This window comes from Macaca nemestrina, chromosome 13 (assembly GCF_043159975.1).
Source record: "Macaca nemestrina isolate mMacNem1 chromosome 13, mMacNem.hap1, whole genome shotgun sequence".
Taxonomy (NCBI): Eukaryota; Metazoa; Chordata; class Mammalia; order Primates; family Cercopithecidae; genus Macaca; species Macaca nemestrina.
In genome coordinates, this window is record NC_092137.1 from 1368198 (window position 1) to 1391944 (window position 23747).

Below are 23747 nucleotides of genomic sequence, written 5' to 3' on the forward strand. Positions count from 1 at the left end.
GGTGGCTCAAGCCTGTAATCCCAGCACTTTGGGAGGCCGAGATGGGTGGATCACGAGGTCAGGAGATCGAGACCATCCTGGCTAACACGGTGAAACCCCGTCTCTACTAAAAAAAATACAAAAAACTAGCCGGGCGAGGTGGCGGGCGCCTGTAGTCCCAGCTACTCGGGAGGCTGAGGCAGGAGAATGGCATAAACCCGGGAGGCGGAGCTTGCAGTGAGCTGAGATCCGGCCACTGCACTCCAGCCTGGGCGACAGAGCGAGACTCTGTCTCAAAAAAAAAAAAAAAAAAAAAAAAAAAAATTGCGGTGCCCGAGCAGGCTTCACTTTCTGACTGCAGAGCAGCCCCAGTGAGTGGGGAAAGGGAGTACCACAGCAGATCTGTGCTGAAAATGTCCAGCTTCCACATTGTAAAACGTTTATCAAAGAGAAAACAAATAGCTGTTTGAGACTGAGTCAAAGTAGGCTTTTATTTTTCACAAGTCAGGCTCTTGGTCTTTTTATAAAGATACAATTCATACAACACAAAATTCACCGTTTTAAAGTAACACGTCAGCAATTTTAAGTATTTCACTACGTTGTAGAGGCCTTGCTACTATCTAATTCCAAAACATTTCCATCATCCCAAAAATAAACCGTGTCCCAATTAGCAGTCAGTCCCCATTCTCCCCACCCCAGCCCGCGGCAGCCGGGCATCTCCCTCCTGTCTCTGGGGATGTGCCTGCTCTGGACATTTTCTGTGAATGGAATCCCGCTCTGGGGAGCCTTTGTGTCTGACGTCCTCCCTCAGTGCAGTTTCGGAGTCAGCCCCCAGTGTCCCGGCATCGGTGCTGCCTTCTTCCAGCTGAACAGCATCTCTCACAGGGAATTTATCTGTGTTTATGGACCCACGTGCATACCCTTTCATCAGCTGGTGGGCGTTTGTCTTGCTTCTGTTTGGGGGATATTGTGAATTATAGCGCCATGAGCATCTGTGAAGGCGTTTTTCTTCGGAGATGCTTTCCTTGCCACCGAGTGGATGCCGCGAACTGGAATTGCTGAGTCCTCTGGTGATTCTAGGCTCAACTTTTTGAATGGCTGCCAAAGTATTTTCCACAGCAGCCACACCATTTTACATTCCAACCAGCATTGCCTGAGGGTAACCGAAGCAGTTTTGATAGGTTGGGGTTAGTTTTTTCTAAGATTAGGTGCTTTAATAAACATTGATTATATACTATATGTTTTCTAATATGATTATTTATTTTTGACACCAACTAAGTCAATTTTTATTGAGAATTCCTGATATTGGGTTTTTAAAAAATAATGGACTTTTATTTGTGATAGAAGAAAGATATAACTATTCACATTTCTGTTCTGGGATATGGATGACAAGATACCCATTCATCAGAAATAAATTTATAGAAATTTAGATTGTAAGTGTGACTGTCAAATGTAAATTTATTGACTATTTACCTGTTTGCTCATTCAGTCAGTGGCAGCTTGGATCTGCTGCCATTAGCCATGTGTCTCCTTGGTCTAGAGCATGGACTTTGGGATTTTAGAAGATTGCAGTCGTTAAAAATATTTTGATTTTCCTCTCAAATTACTGATACAGTGATTATGGATATAAAATAACAGGCATTGGGAAAGAGTTTCAAATAAATAACAGTGAAATGTGCTTCTGAACGCTAAAGGGCAGATTGAGGCGCTGTCTCAGCAACGACCCCGTGAAACGCCCTGGGTGCTGTGTGGAGCCGAAGGCTGGTCCACAGCAGAGTCTTCACCAGACAGTAAACAGTGGCCAGTGAAAAAGGAAAGTTCCTCATCTAGTAAAATTGACAACTACCCTTTACACAAAGTTAAGCAGCTCTTATTTCCCCCAGAGTACTCCAGGTTTCTCAATATCTTAATTTTCACGAAGGAATATGGTATGAAGTGTTTTCTGAAAACATGAGTCTTTGTAGGTATCATACAGCTGGACAAAGGGTAACAGCGAGCCATGTTAACTCGCTGAACATTGCACGTCACATTTGCAGAGGCAGATTGGAGGTTAGAGGGTCTTGAGCCTCCGAGCCGTATCGCGTTCCTGTCTGCACCAAGCGAGGCTGGTGGTCACATTATGACTTTCCATATGTGATGCCGATTGATCTTCACTTTAATCCCAGGAAACAGACGGCACAACAGGGCATCCCAAATACAAATGCACAGAGGTGTGTCCACCAGGCTTTCTTCAGCTTCACAGGGGTCTTTCCTGCAAGAGGCCAGTGTGCCAGTTCAAGCCTCCATTCTGCAACAGCACCACATGGTTGTGATGACTGATGGCTGGCTGGTGACAGGTCCTCCTGCTAGTGCTGTTCTCAGTGCTTCTTTCCTCTTTCCAGGCACTCAGGTGATCTAACAACAGGGCCTGGTCTCCACTCATGGATGCATCAAAGGCTCCTTTCTCAGTGTTGGGAGGCCTCTGTTCCACCTGACTGGGAATCTAGCACGGTCAGGCTACTGTGTTCACGGATCTGTCTTTACGTGGCAATAACACAGAAATGCTGGGTGAAACACTAAGCCACATGGGAGCAGCCCACTCTTATAGTCCAGCCTGAAGATATTGGTGGGAAGGGACAATAAAGGAACAAATACAGCCTTTCTCCCTGAGCTGTTCCCAGGACCTTGGAAATGGCATGAAAGCGCTCTGCGTCCCCTGGGTAATCCATGCAACGTGAAGATCTATGAACTGGCTTGCTTCTGTTTAGCAGATGTAAACTCTGGTTGCACGAGCCTTATTTCCAGGGAAATTATGTTATGAGCACCTGTTTTACCTGTAATGTGCTAAGTGCTTTGAGTGTGAGCTTTTCAATATTGTCTCTGGAAAAAAAAAAACCCTTTGAGTGGCCTGGTACGATCATCTCCTTTCAAAAGAGAACACCAAGATCACAGAAGGCGCCTTGTGCTGACCACTCCAGGGGGGCATGTTGACAGGGAGGGCCTGGGCTGCCAGGGGCACACCTTCCCGATGCTGTCCCTCCACCCTGGGGAGCCCTCACAGGAGCCGGCAGTGGTCCCTCCCTTCAGAGGTCAGATCTTGGTGAGGAAACTGTATCACGGCAGGAAGGTGAGAGGCCATTGGGGATGACCCAGCTCATAACTGGGCATCAGCTTCTCTGAGAGTGACCAGGCATTTTGGCGCTGGTGACTTCCCATGCAGAGGTAGAACTGAAGTCACTCCATGGTCACAGTGTGCTTTGTCGAGGCACCAATTGGAAGGAACTTCTCTTGTTTTGCTGCAGGGTCCCCAGGGCCATCCAGCGACCACAGCAGTGGGGCCTCCTCTCCCCTCTTTGACAGCGGTTTGCATCTGAACGGAAACTCCAGTAACACAGTAAGCATATAGATTCTCATTAAATTTTATTTTAACAGAAGTATCAGTAGCCCAGAGATAATCTCTAGACAGAATTAAAAAGATGCTGTACTGCCCAGTGAAGATAATTGTGATGGTTTGAGAGGAAATACTTAGAACACAGATTCAAGGTGCTGTTCTGTTGACATTTACTCCCACGTGGGACACCTCATGATTGCATTATAGGATATTTTAAGCTCATAATTCACAGCATCTCAGTGAGCAGGCAAGAATACTTTGAGTCCTGCCTCTGATTTACATATCACTCTGACTGTAGGAAGGATTCAGGTTATTTTTAGGAAACTTCTGTGAGACTTCCATTAATTTCTGAACAGAAAATACCTAAGGAGGCATGAACACTGTATAATGCAGTGAGTTTTAATCACATTCCAAATATCCACCCTCCCAAGGAAACCAGACTCGAGCAAAAGGAGAACCTGCAGCTCCCCGGGGCATGGGACTCCCACCCTCCTCCCTCAGAAGCCTGGGCTGTCAGAGGACCTGCAGCTCCCTGGGGCATGGGACTCCCACTCTCCTCCCTCAGAAGCCTGGGTTGTCAGAGGACCTGCAGCTCCCTGGGGCATGGAACTCCCACCCTCCTCCCTCAGAAGCCTGGGCTGTCAGAGGACCTGCAGCTCCCTGGGGCATGGGACTCCCACTCTCCTCCCTCAGAAGCCTGGGCTGTCAGAGGACCTGCAGCTCCCTGGGGCATGGAACTCCCACCCTCCTCCCTCAGAAGCCTGGGCTGTCAGAGAACCTGCAGCTCCCTGGGGCACAGGGCTCATGCCCTCCTCCCTCAGAAGCCTGAACTCTGACTCCCACAGGGTGACCTGTGAGCTGCACCCCCCATGGGGAATTCATCATCCACAGAGGCATTAGTGCACGAGAAATGTAGAATCCTGTAAGCAGTTTGAAAAAATGTTTTATTGTAAATCATTCCAGTCACATCATCAAAATGACCAGATACTTCATACACAGGGAGAACAGAGAGAAAAATATTCACGTTTGTACAATCTGTGTTTAAGATGTCTGACTACTCCATTTCTAACCAATTAATTGAGCTTTTGATAATTAAAAATTGCATTTAGACTCTGTGTCAGTTATGAAGCAAAATAAAGCAAATGCCCATGAAATTGCAGTTCTCATCAATAATTAGAGTATTGTCCCTAGCTTTTCATCTGTGTACTCTTCCATACCCCATTTTCTGGCCTGCCCAGAGATATAAGGCATCCTGAATTTTGTGTTTATCATTCTCTTGATTAAAAAATGTTTTATCTGTAAATATATAATTTCATTTTATTGCAAGGCTTATAAAATATTATTCTGCCATAGTCTTCTGAGATTTGCATGTTTACTTACTGTTTGTTTCTATGAGGTTTTTTGCTGTATGATATTTCACTACAGTTTATTTATCCATTGTCAGTTGCCCATGGACACTTGGCTTTTGTTTTATGTTTGTTTTCCTAGTTTATCATCATTAAAACCAGCACAGCCATAAAGATACTTATAAATGTCTCTTGGCTATTCTATAAGGTAGAATTTCTGAGTGCTAGATTATGCTAGGATGTTCTATTTTCAAAATAACAGCAAGTTTTCTACAAAAGTGGCTGTGCAGTTTATATTCCTACAGCTCTAGGGAATTCCAGTTGAGCCACAGCCTCTCCAGTGCTAGGTAATTTTTGACTTAATATTCAAAGTACAGTAGCTGTAAAATTGTTCTCTCTCTGGGACTCTATTTCATTTCCATCATTACTAATGAGTTTTATTTACTTTTCCTATTTGTATTTTCCTTTGGCTTTTCCCCTTCTGTGAAATGCTATTCATCTCTTTGGCACATTTACCATTAAGGTGATCTTTTTTCTTACAAATCCGTTGAAATGTTTAATATATACTTGGTAATAATATTTTGGTGGTAATGGGTTAAAAATCTCTTCCTACAGCTGATAACTTGTCTTTTTCATTTTGTTTGTGCTATCTTTTGTGGTTTTGTGGTTTTAGGATCTTGTTCAAGAAATCTTTCTTATCCTAAGTTCATAAAGATATTTCCTTATATTTTCCTCTAAATATTGTTAATGTTTGCTTTTCACATTAGGTCTCTAAATTCCATGAGATCTATTTTTGTGAAACCTGTGCAAGGTAGAGTTCCAGGTGCGTTTCTGTGGATAACCAGTTGTCTCAACACTGTTTCTGGGTGATCTGCAATGCCACGGCTCACATGTAACCAGCGCCGTGAGCACAGGCGTGTGCTGCTGAGACCTCTGTTGTATTCTGATGGTCAATATCAACGGCAATATCACACTATGTAATTACTAGGTATTTATAATCAGTTTGTGTCATCTGTAGGCCTTGCCCTCTTGCCACCTCCTAACTCACTCTATTTTTTCCGTCTTCTCTCTTTCTTTGTTTTTTCTTGTGAATTTCAATAGCTCTTGATCCAATTCTACAAAAAAACAGTGTTGGGATTTTGACTGTAATCACCAGATTTACTGGGAAGAACCAAACCTTTCTGACTCACCTTTCCTGCTTATGGAAAGCATATTTATTTGTGCTATCTTTGAATTAATACTGCTTCATTTCTTTCCATATTCTTTAATATTTTCCTACAGTCTTTTTAAAATTAATTTTACAAGAGGATTATACAATTCCATTTGTCTGCAACACCCCGTCCCCCAAGCCAGCACCATCCAGCAGGGGGAAACTGTCCTCCTACCCTTTCTGTGCAGTGTCCTCAGCGTTTCTCTCCCACTGTGTGGCTGTAACTTTTTGAGTGGACTCTAAACTCTTCCTGGAAGGAGACACAGAGCATGAGGCATGATTCGGTGTCATTCCAGGAAAGGTCAGACAGTGTGTGGCTCTGGTAAGCGCAATGGAAAAGTAACATGAGAGCAACATTGAAGGGAGGCTGCCTGGTTTAGCCTGGTTCTCCCAGCTCTCCCAGTTCTCCCGACTCTCCTGGTTCTTCAGGCTTTGGTGGATATGATCCTCCTGTCAACGAGTAATTGAGGAATTATGGAAGGGACATGGGTAAAGTGACCAGCCTAATGCTTAGAATATGTCATCTTCAGACATCCTCCTCCTCCTTATCAGCAAGAGAAAGAGAAAAGTGCTGAACTTAAAAGTCTTTGTAGTTATTCATATGGTTAGCTCAGCTCCAGAATAAAGCATCGTCAGGTTATTTAAACTCATTACAGAGAATGTGAATTGCAGAGTTTTAAAATAGTTTTAATATGTTCTTTTTAGAAGGCTATCAAGACTCGATATTGAGACCTATCTGAGGGTGAAGGGTGGGAGGAGGAAGAGGATCAGAAAAAAATAACTATTTGGTATTAGGATTAATACCTGGGTAAAGAAATAACCTGTGTAACAAGCCCCCATGACACAAATTTACCTATATAACAAACCTGTACATGCACCCCTGAACCTAAAATAAAGTTTTTTTTTTAAAGAAAAACTTAAAAATTGGCAAATGGAATCTAATTAAACTAAAGAGCTTCTGCACAGCAAAAGCAACTATCATCAGATTGAACAGGCAAGTTACAAAGTGGGAGAAAATTTTTGCAATCTATCTGTCTGACAAAGGTCTAATATCCAGAATCTACAAGGGACTTAAACAAATTTACAAGAAAAAAAAAGACATTAAATGTAGGCAAAGGACATGAACAGATACATCGCAAAAGAAGACATTCATGTGGCCAACAAACAGAGGAAAAAAGGCTCATCATTACTTATCCTCAGAGAAATGCAAATCAAAACCACAATGAGATACCATCTCAGGCCAGTCAGGATGGTGATCATTAAAAAGTCAGATGATGTCGAGGTTGCAGAGAAATAGGAACATTTTTTCACTGTTGGTGGGAATGTAAATTCATTCAACCATTGTGGAAGATGGTGTGGTGATTCCTCAAAGGTCTAGAACCAGAAATACCATTTGACTCAGCAGTCCCATTACTGGGTATATACCAAAAGGAATGTAAATTATTCTGTTGCAACAATACATGCATGTGTATGTTAATTGCAGAACTAATCACAATTGTAAACACATGGAATCAACCCAAATGCCCATCAATGATAGACTGGATAAAGAAAATGTCATAGAGATACACCATGGAATACTATGCAGCCATAAAGAAGAACAAGAATATGTCCTTTGCAGGGACATGGATGGAGCTGAAGCCATTATCCTCATCAGAATAAGGCAGGAACCGAAAAGCAAACACTACATGTCCTCACTTATAAGTGGGAACTGAACTATGAGAACACATGGACACAGGGAGAGGAACAACACACCCTGGGGCCTGGCAAGAGGTGGGGGCCCACAGCGGGAGGGAGAGCATCAGGAGAAAGTAGCTAATGGATGATGGGCTTAATACCTAGGAGATGGGTTGATAGGTGCAGCAAACCATCATGGCACACGTTTACCAATGTAACAAACGTGCACATCCTGCACATGTACCCTGGAACTTAAAAATTAAAAAAAAAAAAAAACTTTAGAAGGAGCCAGAAGTTAAAAAGAAAATAATAGTAAAATTGACAACTTCTTTCTCAACAAAAACAAGAGAAGCTAGAGAAAATGAAATGACAGCTTTAAAGTATGAAAAAGAAATTAATTCCTGTTTAAAATTCTATACCCAGCAAACATGCTTCAAAAGTGAAGAAACAAATACAATATTTTCTGACAAAAAAGAGATAATTGTTTCCAGTAGATCAGCACTTTCATTTTATTGTATTTTTTTTTGAAAAGGAAACTAAGCATACCCACATAGCCCTTCAAGTTGACATGCACTTCCTGATGTGATAAAAGGTTATTGGCACACTGCTGAATGAAAACAACATTTAAATAATTTCATTTATGTAAATTTGTCACAAAAGCTTAGCAGTGATTGCATGTATTGTTAAATATGAGATAATTTTTATATTAACCATACTACTATATTGTTGGAATTTGGGACGATAAACACTTATTTTGTTGTTGTTCATTAAAATATTTAATTATATGATAAACACTCCTGGTATAATATCAAGGAAAAAAACATAAATGAAAATGTTTTAAAAGTCTCAAAATCCTGTGAGAATTTTAGAGACATTCTAATTGGTTTTCTGGATGGTGCTTTAATAATCTGAAAGCCAATTTTCTGTGTAGTTAGTTGACCATTGGGCCCTCTCTTGTGGAGATGATTTAAAGCATTGTGATTATTCTTCGCACTCAAGAGTATGTTTTATAGTACATAGCAAAGTGGTAATACTAGCATTGATAGTGTCTATGGACTGGAGAATAAAACAGACGGCACAATTTCTTTCTTGAAAGAGGTGAGTTGGAAACTTTCTAGACTCAAAGGATTTAAGCTGCTTTGATGGCTGCATTTTCAGACTTACCAGCTTCACTTTCATCCTCCCAGGAACAGGCCTGATGAAGCAAAAAGCAAAGTTTGTCATGTTCAGAGAAACCTTGTAATCACAAGAAACCTGGAGGAATGGTTTCCATCTTTACAATTGGAAACCTCTGACCCCTGCTGCATTAGCAACCTCTTCCTCTGGAGGCGGGATAGGTGGTGTGTCACGTTCCCTCTCTGTCCTGACAGCCGAAGTAATTCCCTGAGCTACCTTATATATTTGGCAATTTTTCCATGTTATTATTTGAAGCTAAATTACTAACTACCTGCTTTCCCAGAAGTCACATTTCTCATTTCTTTCTCTTCTGCCTCCTAAAAGTTGAAGCTTGCGGAGAGCCTTTGCTTCTAGTTGCCACATATCCTCTCCCAGCACCTGAGTATGGCTCACATAGTTTAAGATTCTAAGTTCCTGATTTATACTATGCCATTTTTGTCTCAAGAATCCTTACTAAACATTTATAATGAAGGAAAACTCCCACTCACATTAATGTCATGCATTTAGGTTTGAAAGTACAGAATCCATTGCTCTCTCACCCATTGCTGAATCCATTGCTGCTTCTTTCCATCTTCTGCAAATTCTGTCCTGACTGGCTTGTTAATTGGTTGGTGTGCAGCTTTCCTTCAAAGGGTGCACAGAGGGCTGCCTCCCTGATTGCGTGCATGTGCAAAAATGCTTTTCCTCGCCTTGGGAGTTGGTGCTTTCACTCAGTGTTCTGGGTTCTTGGATTGCCGACCAGATCCTTTGAGAGGACTTAAAATGCTCACCTATGGCTTCTGCTTTAGCTGTGCCTGTGCAAGTCTAACGTGGGACTCACTAATTTTCCTTTGTAAGAAACCTTTACCAAAAATGAATAAGGAGTTACAGAGAACAAAATATTTCTGATAGTAAATCCCTGCTTTTCTAACTTAAAAATTTCAAAAAAAAAAAAAAGACTAATCAAAAAGACTCTGGTCATTATAATTAAATGAATGAATCAAGAAGGGTATAGGAAAAAAGCCTCAAAACAAAAATTACAGAAGGTATAAGAGAACAGATGAGAAACTTGTTATTAGTAGTCACAAAAAAGAAAAGACAGCTATAATAATAAAAATAATAAAGTATTGAATCTGCAATCTGAGAGGAAAGATTGCCTCCCAGGCAGAGATAGCGAATGGCCTTGTACATTTAATTGATGTACAAGGTGTCTGCAGTGAAGTAGGTGTCTCTGAAATGACAACTTACTTCACAGCATCTTTGTCAAGATATAGCATGTCTCCAGAATCTAGAAGTATTCCTCCCAGAAGTAATCACTATTTTTGTTTGTTTGTTTGCTTGTTTGAGACAGGGTCTCCCACTGTTTCCCAGGCTGGAGTGCAATGATGGGATCTGGGCTCACTGCAACCTCAAGTTCCTGGTCTCAAGTAATCCCCCCAACTCAGCCTCCCCAGTAGCTGGGACAATAGATGTGTGCCACCATGCCTAGATGATTTTTGTATCTTTTTTGTAAAGACGGAGTTTCACCATGGTGCCCAGGCTGGTCTTGAACTCCTGGGGACAAGCAATCCTCCCTCCTCAGCCCCCTAAAGTGCTGGAATTACAGGCATGTGCCATGGCACCTAGCCTAATCACTGTTTTGACCTCTATAACCATAGATTCCTTTTGCCTGTTTTTGAATTTCACATGAATGAGAGTCATACTCTTGTGTTTGACTTTGTTTGCTCAATATTGTGACATTTGTTTGCTCAATATTATGACATTATATGCAGCAGTATACTTTTTTATTTTTCATTGCTATCCAGTGTTCCACTGTATGCTCATAACATATTTCCATCTAATCTAATGATGGTAGGCATTGGAGTTTTCTGATTGGGGCCTATTACATATAAAACTGTTATGATCATTTGTGGACATGTCTTTTAGGGGACATAGTATTCATTTTCTTTTGGGTGTATACTCAGGAGTGCAGTTGCAGGGTGATATGATATGTGTATGTACTTACCTTTAGCAGATCCTGCTTGGCAGTTTTTTCAAACGGGTTGTACCAACTGACCACCAGCAGGGTGAAGTGTGAGAATTCCAGTTGCACATTCTTGCATCATGTCGTGTCATATACCTTCACCAGTAAGACTGGACAGATAGAGAATAGTATTTCTTTAACATCATCAACAAAATGGCACAACAGCAAGTTCAAAAAATTGATGGGAATTAGCAACTTTATGATTCAATCAGGGCATTTTATTTTTATTGTATATGTTTATGTATGTGTATACACATATAAAACAACTTAAAATATTTTCAAAAGCTATTTACACACTCTCAGTTCATGAAGTTTTTCTTTTTCAAAAAGCTCAAATGCAAAAGGAATTTATTCTTGCTGAAGGAAAAATTAAGGAAACCTAGAACATATAGTTATTCAAAAGAGGAAAGAAGTTAGCATTAAAAAACGAGTTTTTCCATGTATTTCCATTTTTTTCTCAAACAAATATAAGGAAAGGTGCTTTCTACTTCTGGTAGTGTCTTAGAATAGCTGTTAGAAAGGGACTGTCCCATGACAAAACCCTATTTCCTACAAAAAATATAAAATAGTTATTGCTTGACTTGCAGAATTTCAGAGAGTTGAATGGAGATGAACTGAATGTGGAGTGTTGAGTTACAAGCCCTCAAGGATTGTGGGGGCCACCCTGGGTCCTAATACTTCTATAGACCCCCAGTCCATTAGGAGACTAAGCCTGGGTCAGCAGTAGAAGGAAGGGGTCAGAATTGGAGAATTCTACATTAATCCAGGAATTCAGGAACATGGCTAAGTTGATTCCAGCCCACAGTACAAGTAACTGAAAACGCATTTAATTTAGGCCCCAAAGTTATCCATAAATTAAGTTCAACCAAATATGGGAACATCAACACATTTTATCAAACATATAAGGGAAAATACTACATAGATGAGTGAGCAAAAAATAAAAAAATAAAAACAATAGACTCAGGCAACTAAAACATATAGATTTTCAGACATTGAATATAAAATAACTATGATTACTGTCTTAGCCAATTATCACACTGCTATAAAGAAATACCCGAAACTGGGAAATTCATAAAGAAAAGAGGTTTAATTGGCTCATGTTTCCATAGGCTGTGCAGGAAATATGGCTGGGGAGGCCTCAGGAAACTTACAATCATGGTGGAAAGTGAAGCAGGAGCAGGCATGCCTTCACATGGCCAGAGCAGGAGGAAGAGCAAGAAGCGGGAAGTGCTACATAGTTTTAAACAACCAGATCTCATGCGAATTCATTCACTATTATAAGAATAGCAAGGGAAAATCTACCCCCATGATTCACTCACCTCCCATCAGGCCCTTCTTCCAACATTGGGGATTATAATTCAACATGAGATTTGGGCAGAGACACAAATTCAAAATATATCATTCCACCCTTGACCCCTGCCAAGTCTCATGTCCTTCTCACATTGCCGATTGCAATCATTCCTTCTCAACAGTCCCCCAAGTTTTAACTCATTTCAGCATTAACTCAAAAGTCCATTGTTCAAAGTCTCACCTAAGACAAAGCAAGTCCCTTCCACCTATGAGCATGTAAAATAATAAAAAAAAAAAGTTAGTTACTTCCAAGATACAATGGGGATACAGGCATTGGGTAAATAATGCCCATTTTAAATGGGAGAAATCAGCCCAAACGAAAGAGCTGCAGGCCCCATGCAAGTCTGAAATCCAAAAAGGCAGTCATTAAATCTTAAAGCTCCAAAATAATATATTTTGACTCCATGTCTCACATCCAGGCCACTCTGATGCAAGGGGTGGGCTCTCAAGGCCTTGGGCAGTCCCACTGCTGTGGCTCTTCAAGGCTCAGCTCTCATGACTGCTCTCAAAGACTGGCATTGAGTGCCTGTGGGTCTTCCAGGAACATGGTGCAAACTATCAGTAGATGTACCATTCTGGGGTCTGGAGGATGGTAGCCTTCTTCTCACAGTTCCAGTAGTCAGTGTCCTAGTGGAGACTCTGTGTGGGAGCTCCAACCCCACATTTCCCCTCTGCACTGCCCTAGCAGAGGTTCTCCATGAGGGCTTCTCCCCTGCAGCAGACTTCTGCTGGGACATGCAGGAATTTACATACATCCTCTGAAATCTAGGCAGAGGCTTCCAAACCTTGATTCTTGCCCTCTGTGCACCTACAGGCTTAACACCACGTGGAAACCACCAAGGCTTACAACTTGCACTCTCTGGAGCAGAGGCCTGAGACATATCTGGGACCCTTATAACCATGGTGGGAGCTGGAGTGACTGGGAGGCAGGGGGCAGTGTCCCAAGATTGCACAGGGCAGCAGGGCCCTGGGCCTGGCCCAGGAAATAATTCTTCCCTCCAAGGCCTCTAGGTCTATGATGGGATGGACTGCCAAGAAGGTCTCTGAAATGTCTTCAAGGCATTTTCCTTGTTGTTTTGGCTATTAACATTTGGCTCCTCTTTACTTATGTAAATTTCTGCAACTGGCTGGAATTCATCCCCTGAAAATGGGTTTTTCTTTTCTACAACATCGACAGGCTGCACATTTTCCAAACTTTTACATTCTGCTTTCCTCTTACATAAGTTCTACTTTTACATCTTTTTTTGCAAACAAATATGAACATAGGTTGCTGGAAGCAGCCAGGCCCCATCTTGAATTCTTTGCCGCTCAGAAATTTCTTCCACCAGATACCCCGTATCATAACTCTCAAGTTCAATGTTCCACAGATCCCTAGAGCAGGAGCACAATGCCTCCAACCTCTTTGCTAAAGTGTAACAAAAGTGATTACCTTTACTGTAGTTTCTAATAAGTTGCTCATTTCCATCTGAGACCACCTAAGCCCGGACTTCGTTCACTATCAGCATTTTGGTCACAACAACTTAACAAGTCTCTAGGAAGTTTCAAACATTCGCATTTAAAACGTAGCTGATAGAAAAGATTATAGACATTTAAATAAATAACTTAGGATCTTCAAATCGGAAAGGGGTTGCTTGGCAGAAGAGAGTAAATTGTTTCCTTCCCTATACATTAACGTATTTTTTAGATAAAAACGAAGTGGTTGTATATAAACAGCAGTTCTGTTAAGAACCACACATGGACTCTGAGGAGATAGAAGATTTGGGCTCGGGAGGCATGGAAATCCCAGGAGTCAGAGCCAGATGATGTGGGGCAGAGGGAGTTGGGAATGTGGTTTCCACACAAGGTTCTGGTTTACGGCTGTGTTTTCTATTTAGGTGACTTAGAAATGTCTGAGTTCAGGAAGCAGCGTTTCTGGAGAGTTCTCTGCAGCCGGTGCGAAGATCATTATGGATGCTTGTGTCTTCACCATAGAATCCACACCCTGGGATTTATTACAAGGGGTGTTCCCCAGCCAGTGCTGTGATAAGAAAAGTGGATTTAATCTAATTTCCAAGAATATGAAAATAACTATGTGGTGACACTGTCGTGTGATGAAATTTGTCAGTATTTTCAAGTGGAATTTACCAAGAATTTTTAATTACCAAGAATTAAAATTAAAAATTCTTGGTAAACTAATTTTTTAAATTTAGCAAACACATGGATGTTTTCTAGAATTAAAGCAAGGCTCTGTCTCAATAATCATCATCATCTGGTTGGAACAATGTGAGACTGGCTTCCTTCATGCAGGACATCTCGAGCCTGCGTTAATCAGTCGTGTTGCTCCAAGGGAAAATGTGCTAAGGGGACTTCTCAGCCTCCTCTGACCACACCCTCCCTCCTACACCCTCCCCTAGTGGAATAGACCAGCAAAAGTTGCATTTCATGGAGCAGAATTTGGGCGTCCTGTTCTAGAGGTTTTGTGATGATAAAATGTGTACATTCACTGTCAGATTTATGGCAGATAAAGGAATGTTTCCACACAATTTGTCCTGTTAATCAGAAGGTGCCCTGTCCTCTGTGGGTAGTGGGCGGAAGAGAGCAGCCAGACACCTGCAGGTCAGCGTCTGTGTTCAGCTGGTCCATGTGAAAGGCTCACAGAGGCCATACTGGAGACCCCTCTACGAGGGACTCAGGGAGGAAGGGGCTGCAGAGGATGCCTGCCGCATGGCAGGGAGACAGGGCAGGGGCTAGGGCCCCATTACACAGTCTACAGCAGACCCCCCAAATTCCTCCTTGTTGTAATAGCTTCACCATTCTATCCCAAATTCAGAACTCTTTGTTCTGTTTCAAAGTTGCTGTTTAATATAGGTGGCTCTGAAACTGGAATGGGTGACTCCTGCCAAGCTGAGGGGAACTCCCAGAACCTCCTGAATTTTCTCAGGTGGCAGGTGGACAACTGGGGAGGTTCTTGGCACAACTGGGGAAAGCCCTCCCTCCTGGAGGCTCTGCAGACAACCGCTCACCCCTGATGAAAAGGACTGGAAGGCGTCGCCCAGGCTTCATCACTGATACCCGAGGACCTGCTTTTGTTTGATTCTTCGCTTGTCTATTTTTCTGAGATACTAAATAAGCAACACATATTTTAGAAGTCCATTGCTGTATTGAAAAGTAAATCATTTAAAACACTCATTGCTAATGGCCACAGTGATGGACCTGCCTCAGGATTGCAGAATATATCTCCCCTGCATAAAGAAGAAAAAGGAAACATTTGTATGTGTTACATTTTGGACATGGGTTTCCAGTTTCTTTTCAGCCATAAAGAAGATAGTCCTGAGCATTTCTAGGCTTTGTTAGACTCTCGCCTGACAGCAAAGGGTAGAAGTAAATTTATTTTTATAAAGACTGCAAGAATTCACCATCTACTGCATGTTTCTAGGTGAACATGGTTTACACTTTAGATTCCTGACCACACTTTACACCCACCTGAATAACTCTGAACACATGAAAACCAAACAAAACAACTTCTCACTGTTATTAAGACCTTGATTTGTAGTTGGTCTATTCTGACTTTCTGAGGGGAGCTTTGGCTGCAGGCCACAGTGTGGGCACACTTACCTCTGTCGGACCCTCATCTCCCTCCAGCCAGTCTGTCTCCCATCCCCAGGCCCAGAGTGTGCAGATGAGATATGCACTGGACCACGTGTGCGCAGGGCAGGAGTCCTGGCAGCCTTTCCTCTGCCACATTAGTGGTTATTGTTGGAAGTAGCAAGAGCGTTGTTTCCACTTTTCATTTTATACCACCCATGATCCTCTCTTTATAAGAAGCTGTATCTCCCAGAGAGTTAGAAGTAGGAGGAAGCAGGGTGAGCTCTGCACAAGGAAAGAAGCATGGTCAGGATCGGGGAGAAGCACTGGTGATGCAGTCTAGAGTGTTGTCTTTCTCTGTATCCTGCTGGATGCCGGGTTTTCCAGGTGTTTACAAACTCCCAGCAAAGGCCTCAGGCAGTTTCACCTTGTGACCACGTACAGCTGTGAAAATCACACATATTTTACAAATTTAAAGTATAGGAGTGTAGGAATCCTTCTTTCTTAGAACTTCTTAGGCACTTAAAGATTTCAAATTTCCTCAAAGGACTAAAGGCCCTGTAGGTACCACATTGGTTGATTCATCCTGGCCAATATTTTACAGTTTTGGCCACTTTCAGCTAAGATTTCTTAGTGATATTGTGTTGCTGCCTACAATAGTTAAATTCTTTCCCCATTATGTTTGTGATGATTATACTCTAAAATTATACTAAAACTGGCCTCCGGTAGGTTTTATAAAGGTGAAAATTTTGAACGTGTGACCCAGAGGCATATTTTGTCCGCTGATCAGGCTTATTTATTTATCATACTTTAAGTTCGGGGGTAAATGTGCAGAACGTGCAGTTTTGTTACATAGGTATACACTTGCCGTAGTGGTTTGCTACACTGTCAACCCGCCATCTACGTTAGGTATTTCTCCTAATGCTATCCCTCCCCTAACCTCCCACCCCACAACAGGCCCCAGTGTATGATGTTCCCCTCCCTGTGTCCATGTGTTCTCATTGTTCAACTCCCACTTACGAGTGAGAACACGTGGTGTTTTGTTTTCTGTTCTTGCGTTAATTTGCAGAGAATGATTGGTTTCCAGCATCATCCATGTCCCTGCAAAAGACATGAACTCATCCTTTTTCATGGCTGTATAGTATTTATAGTATTCCATGGTATATATGTGCCACATTTTCTTTATCCCGTCTGTCTTTGATGGGCATTTGAGTTGGTTCCAAGTCTTTGCTATTGTGAACAGTGCCAAAGTAAACATATGTGTGCATATGTCTTTATAGTAGAATGATTTATAATCCTTTGGGCATATACCCGGTAATGGGATTGCTGGGTCAAATGGTATTTCTAGTTCTAGATCCTTGAGGAGTTGCCACACTGTCTTCCACAATGGTTGAACTAATCTACACTCTGACCAACAGTGTAAAAGCGTCCCTATTTCTCCACATCCTCTCCAGCATCTGTTGTTTCCTTTTTAATGATTGCCATTCCAACTGACGTGAGATGGTATCACATTGTGGTTTTGATTTGCATTTCTCTAATTACTGGTGATGATAAGCTTTTTTTCATATGGCTGTTGGCTGCATAAATGTCTTCTTTTGAGAAGTGTCTGTTCATATCTGTCGCCCACTGTTTGATGGGGTTATTTTTTTTTTCTTGTAAATCTGTTTAAGTTATTTGTAGATTCTGGATATTAGCCCTTTGTCAGATGAATAGATTGCAAAAATTTTCTCCCATTCTGTAGGCTGCCTGTTCACTCTGATGATAGTTTCTTTTGCTGTGCAGAAGCTCTTTAGTTTAATCAGATCCCATTTGTCTATTTTGGCTTTTGTTGCCATTGCTTTTGGTGTTTTAGTCATGAAGTCTTTGCCCACGGCATAATTATTTTTAATTGTACATGAAGTTGTGGATATTATGTTATTAAAGATTAACTCTTTTCCTGGGTTTAGTGATTACCTTTATTGATCAGGAAAAAAATTAAACTCACATTTTTGGGATAATCTAAAAATAACATCATGATATTACAGCATACCATGAAGAAGTTAACTCTAAAGGCCTACAGTATATAATAAAAATTTGGGTTTGGAATCTTCTTTTGTGTGTCATGCATAACTCAAACTTTGCATATCACCTTCTTCTTAATCTCCAGTAAGTAACTGCTTTATAGTTTCAGACTCCATGTTAGGTCAGAATATTCAATATCAAAGACTTTTGATAATACCCCCAAATTTACCAAAGAGATAGATATTATAAAAACAAGGAAACAAACAGAAATCTTAGAACTCAATAACTCAATGGATGATATAAAAATACAAACGAGAACTTCAGCAATGAAGTAGATCAAGCAAAATAATGAATTTCTGAACTTAAAGACAGGTCTTCTGAAATAACCCAGTCAGACAAACAAAAGAAAAAATAAAAAAGAATGAAGAAAGCCTATATGACATATGGAACATAATAAAATGATTAAATATTTGAATTTCATGTGTTCCAGACGTAGAAGACATGAGCAAAGGCATAGAAAACCTATTTAATAAAATAAGAGCTGAAAGCTTCTCAAGTCTGGCAAAAGATTTAGACATTTCGATATAGAAACCTTAACAATCACCAAATAGAATCAACCCAAAAGGTCTTCTCCGTGGTACAGTTTGGTCAAATTGTCAAAAGTAAAAGATAAAAAGAGAATTCTAAAAACAGCAAGAGAAAAGTAGCAAGTCACATATAAGGGAGAACCTCCATCAAGGCATGAGTTGATTTATCAGCAAAAACCATACAGGCGGGAGAAAATGAGATGATACATTCAAAGTAATAAAAGAAAAAAAACTTCTAGCCAAGAATAGTGTACCTAGAAAATCTATTCTTCAAAAATGAAAGAGAAATGAAGTCTTCTCATATAAGCAGAAACTTAAAATTAATCACCATTAGACTGGTTCTACAAAAAATGATTAAGGGAGCCCTACACCTGGAAGTGAAAGACCACATCTACCATCATGAAAACACATGAAAGTTTAAAACTCATTGGTATAGCAGACACGTAAATGAAAAAGAGAAAAGACTCAAGTGTTAACCATTACAGAAAACCACCAAACTGCAATGATAAACAATGAGAGAGAAAGAAAGGAAAAAATGATATACCCAACAACCAGAAAACAATTAACAAAATGACAGGAATAAGTCCTCACCTATCAATAACTACCTTAAATGTAAATGAATTAAATTTCCCACTTAAAATATATAGACTGGATTAATAGGTACAACAACAACAATGAAATGCCCCAATTATATGTTGCCCACCAGAAACTCACTCCACTTGTAAATACGTTTATTACCTGAAAGTGAAGGAATAGAAAAAGCTATTCTATACAAATGGAAACCAAAAATGAACAGAATCAACTATAATTGTATCAGATAAAGTAGACTTTAACTCAAAAACAAAAAAAAATCACAAAGATCATTATAAAATGATAAAAGGATCAATTCATCAAAAGTCTATAACAATTCTAAATATACATGTACCCAATATCCAGAGTATGTATGTGTGTGTGTGTGTATGTATGTGTGTGTGTGTATGTATATATATATATATATTTGATACAGGGTCTCACCGTCAGTCTGGGGTGCAGTGGCACAATCATGGCTTACTGCAGCTTCAACCTTCCTGGGCTCGGTGATCCTCCCGCCTCCTCCCAAGTATCTGGAATTACAGGCATGCACCATAATGCCCAGCTAATTTTTGTACTTTGGTAGAGATGAAGTGTTGCCATGTTGCCCAGGATGGTGTCAAACTCCTGGGCTCAAGTGATCCACCTGTCTCAGCCTCCCAAAGTGCTGGATTACAGGCATGAGCCAACATGCCTGACCCAGAGCACCCAGAAATATAAAGCAACTATCTATTAGTTCTAAATAATGAAATAAACTCCAATGTGAAAATAATTGGAGATTTCAACACTGCTTTCTCAGCATTAGGCAGATTATCTAGACAGAAAATCAATAGGGAAACACTGAGTTTAACTTGTACTTTAGACTAAATGAATCTAACAGATATTTACAGAACTTTTTTAAATTGCTGCAGAATACACATTGTTCTCATCGGCACATAGAACATTTGCTGGGATAGATCATACATTAGGCCACAAAAAAAAGTGGCAACAAATTTATGAGAATGAAACTATATCAAATATCTTCTCAGAACACAATGGAATAAACTAGAAAAAATAAGAAGAGCCTTAGAAACTATACCTATATAAATACATGAAAATTAAACTACATGCCCCTGAACAACCATTGGGTCAATAAAGAATTTAAGAAGGAAGTAAAAAGCATTATTGAAACAAATGAAAAGTGAAACACAATATTCCAAAATCTGTAGGATATAGCAAAAACAATACTAAGCAGAAAGTATATCTGACATACAATATACCAAAACCTATAGGACATAGCAAACACAGGACTAAGTGGAAAGTATATGACAAATAAGAGACATACATTGAAAAACGTAAAAAAAAAAAAAAAAATCGAATAAGCAACCTTATGGTTAGCCTAAAGAAGGAGAAAACATGAACAAACTAAAGCCAAAATTAGCAGAAAGGAAAAATAATACAAAGATCAGAGCAGAATTAAATAGAGACTAAAAAAGTACAAAGATTAATAAAGTTTTTTAGTAAGATAAAATTGATAAACTGCTAGCTGGACTAACAAAAAAAAGAAGGTCCAAATAAATAAAATTAGAAACAAAAAAGAAGATTTTGAAGCAGATTCCAAAGATATACAAAGGAGGATTAGAGACTATTATTAACCACTGTATACCAACAAATTTGAAAACAGAGAAAATAGATAAATTCCTAGAAATACACAACCTACCAAGATTGAACCATGAAAAAAAAAGTCTAAAACCTGAACAGACCAATAACAAGTAACAAGGTTGGATCGGTAAAATCTCCCAAAACAGAAAGCCCAGGACTGGATGGTTTTACTTCTGAATTCTTTCAAACTTACAAAGAAGAACTAACAGGCATACTTCTTAAACCACTTCAAAAATTGAAGAGGAGGGATTTTTTTTTTCATAACTAATTCTACAATGCCAGAATTACCTAATGCAAAAACCTGAAAAGGACACAACAAAGAAAGGAAACTACAGGCCAATATTTCTGATGAATGTGGACACAAAAGCCCTCAATAAAAAAACTAGCAAACCTAATCCAACAACACATCAAAAAGGTAACACACCAAGATCAAGCAAGATTCATCCCAGAGATGCGAGGATAGTTAAATATATGCAAATCAATAAATGTGACATATCACATCAACATAATAAAGAGCAAAAACCATTTGACCATCTCAGTAGAAGCAGAAAAAGCATTTGATAGAATTCAACAATGCTTTATGACAAAAGTACTAAAATTAGTCAGAGAAGGGATAAACTTCAACATAAGGTCACATATGACAGGCCCATGACTAGTATTGTAGTGAATGGGGAAAAACTGAAAGGCTTTCCTCCAAAAATTGTAACAAGACAGAGATGCCCACTTTTATCACTCCTATTCAGCGTAGTACTGGAAGTCCTAGACAGAACAATGAAGCAGGAAAAAGAAAAGGCATTCACATTGAAAAATAGGAAGTTAAATTGTCCCTCTTTGCAGATGACGTGATCTTATATAGAGTAAAACCTAAAGACTTCACCAAAAAACTCTTAATACTAATAAAATAATTCAGGAAAGTTGCAGGATAAAGAATCAATGCACAAAAACCAGTAGCATTTCTGAATACCAATAACAAACCAGCTGAAAAAGAAATCAAGACACCAATCCCTTTCACAATAGCTATGAAAAAATACTTAGGAATAAGTTTAACCAAAGAGGTCAATGACCTCTACAAGAAAAACTACAAAACATTGTTGAAAGAAATTGAAGAGAACACGAACTAATGGAAAGACATCTCATACTCATGGATCAAAAGAATTAATATAGTTAAAATGACCATGTTTCCTAAAGCATTTTACAGATTTAATGCAATCCCTATAAAAATACCAATACAATTCTTTACATAAATACAAGATAGAATTGTATTAATTTGTATCGAACCACAAAAGCGCATGAATAGCCAAAGCAATCTTAAGCAAAAAGAACAGAACTTAAGCAAAAAGAGCAGAGCGACTTTGAAATATACTACAGAGCTATAGTAATGACAATAGCCTGATACTGGTATAAAAACAGACACAGAGACCAATAAAATATAACAGAAAATCTAGAAATAAATACATATATTGGCAGCCAACTAATTTTTGACAAAGGTACCAAGAACATACATTGGTGAAAGGATACTCTTTTCAATATATGCTTCTGGGAAAACCGGATATTCATCTGTGGAAAAATAAAGCTGGACCCCTATTTCTCACAACATTAAAAAATCAACTCAAAGTGGATTAAAAGCTTAAACCTGAGATCCAAAATTATAGAACTACTAGAAGTAAACATAGTAGAAACACTTCAGGACACTGGTTTAAGCAAAGATTTTATGACTAAGACCTCTAAAGCACAGACAACAATTTTTAAAAAAACAATAGGCAAATTGAATTGTATTAAACTAAAAGGCTTCTACACAACAAAGGAGTAATCAACAGAGTGAAGCAACAATGTATTTAATGGGAAAAATATTTGCAAATTATTCATTCGACAAGAGACTAATATCCAGAATATACAAGAGACTCAACAGCAAAAACGATAAGAAAAACAAACTAATCCTATTAAAACTGGGCAAAGTATCTGAATAGAAAATTCTCAAAAGAAGACATATGGCCTATAGGCCAACAAATGGCCAATGAACAGACATGTGAAAAAAATGCTTAGTATTACTAATCATCAGAGAAATGAAAATCAAAATCATGATGAAATATTATCTTACCCCAGTTAGAATGGTTATTATAAAAAAGATTTAAAAATTACAGCCTCTGGAAGGATGAGGAGAAAATAGAAGTCTTATACACTGTTTTTAGAAATGTACATTAGTACAGCCACTCTGGAAAGCAGTATGGAAGCACCTCAGAAAACTAAAAATAGAGCTACCATATGATTCAGCAGTCCCACTAGTGGGTATTTATTCAAAGGAAAGGAAATCAGTATATCAAAGGGATACCTGTGTCCCCATGTTTATTGCAGCATTATCCACAAGAGTAAGATATGGTGTCAACCTAAGTGTCCATTATTAGATGAATAGATAAGAAAAATATGGTATATATACACAATGGAATGCTATTCAGCCATAAAATAATAAACTCCTGTCATCCGCAGCAACATGGATGGAACTGGAGGTCATTATACTAAGTGAAATAATCCAGGCACCAAAAGACAAATATCACATGTTCTCACTCATATAGTAAGAGCTAAAAAAGTTGATTTCATGAAGTAGAGGGTAGAAGGATGGTTATCAGAGGCTGGAAAGGGTGTGGGGGTTGGTGAAGAGAGGTTGGTTAATGGGTAAAAACATACAATTACAAGGGATAAGTTCTATTGTTAACATAGTTAATATAAATCTATTGTGTTGGGGATATTTCAAATATTTTCTTCTAGGTATTTTGAAATGCACACTTCAAATGCTATATGACTTATGGAGGAATATGCATTTGAAATGTGTATTTCAAAATACCTAGAAGAAAATATCTGGAATGTTCCCAACACAATGAAATGATAAATGTTTGAGGCGATGGATTTTTAATACCTTGTTTTGCTCATTATGCATCGTATGCATGTATCAGAATATCACATACACCCCAAAAATGTGTGAAAATATTATGTGTTAATAAAAATGGGCAAAAAATAAAAGTAAATGAACTGAGAATCAGAGACTTGTAAGACACCTCCAGTGGTCTGAGTTACATGTCATGGAGTCCCAGAATGAGAATAAGAATGCAAAGAATAGGAGTGAACATGAAGCAAGATGGACACAAAGAAAACTATGTAGGCATAACACAGTCAAACTGTTGAAAACCAAGGAGTAAGAGAAGGTTTAGGAAGCAGACAGATGATAAAAGGGCATCTTAGGAACAATGATACAAACAAATATTTATTCAAAGTTCTCTATCCA

At 39.4% G+C, this 23747-nt stretch overlaps 1 protein-coding gene across 6 annotated transcripts in view; it reads left to right on the forward strand.

Annotated features, from left to right (window-relative positions):
• Positions 1–23747, forward strand: part of LOC105497556 (syntrophin gamma 2) — a 564393-nt gene that overhangs the window by 214053 nt on the left and 326593 nt on the right. For all 6 annotated transcript variants that reach the window (XM_011768711.2, XM_071076129.1, XM_011768716.3 and 3 more), the window contains one exon: positions 3261–3352. In XM_011768711.2, coding sequence (XP_011767013.2) covers positions 3261–3352 — 92 coding nt within the window. The remainder of the gene's footprint in view (positions 1–3260; positions 3353–23747) is intronic.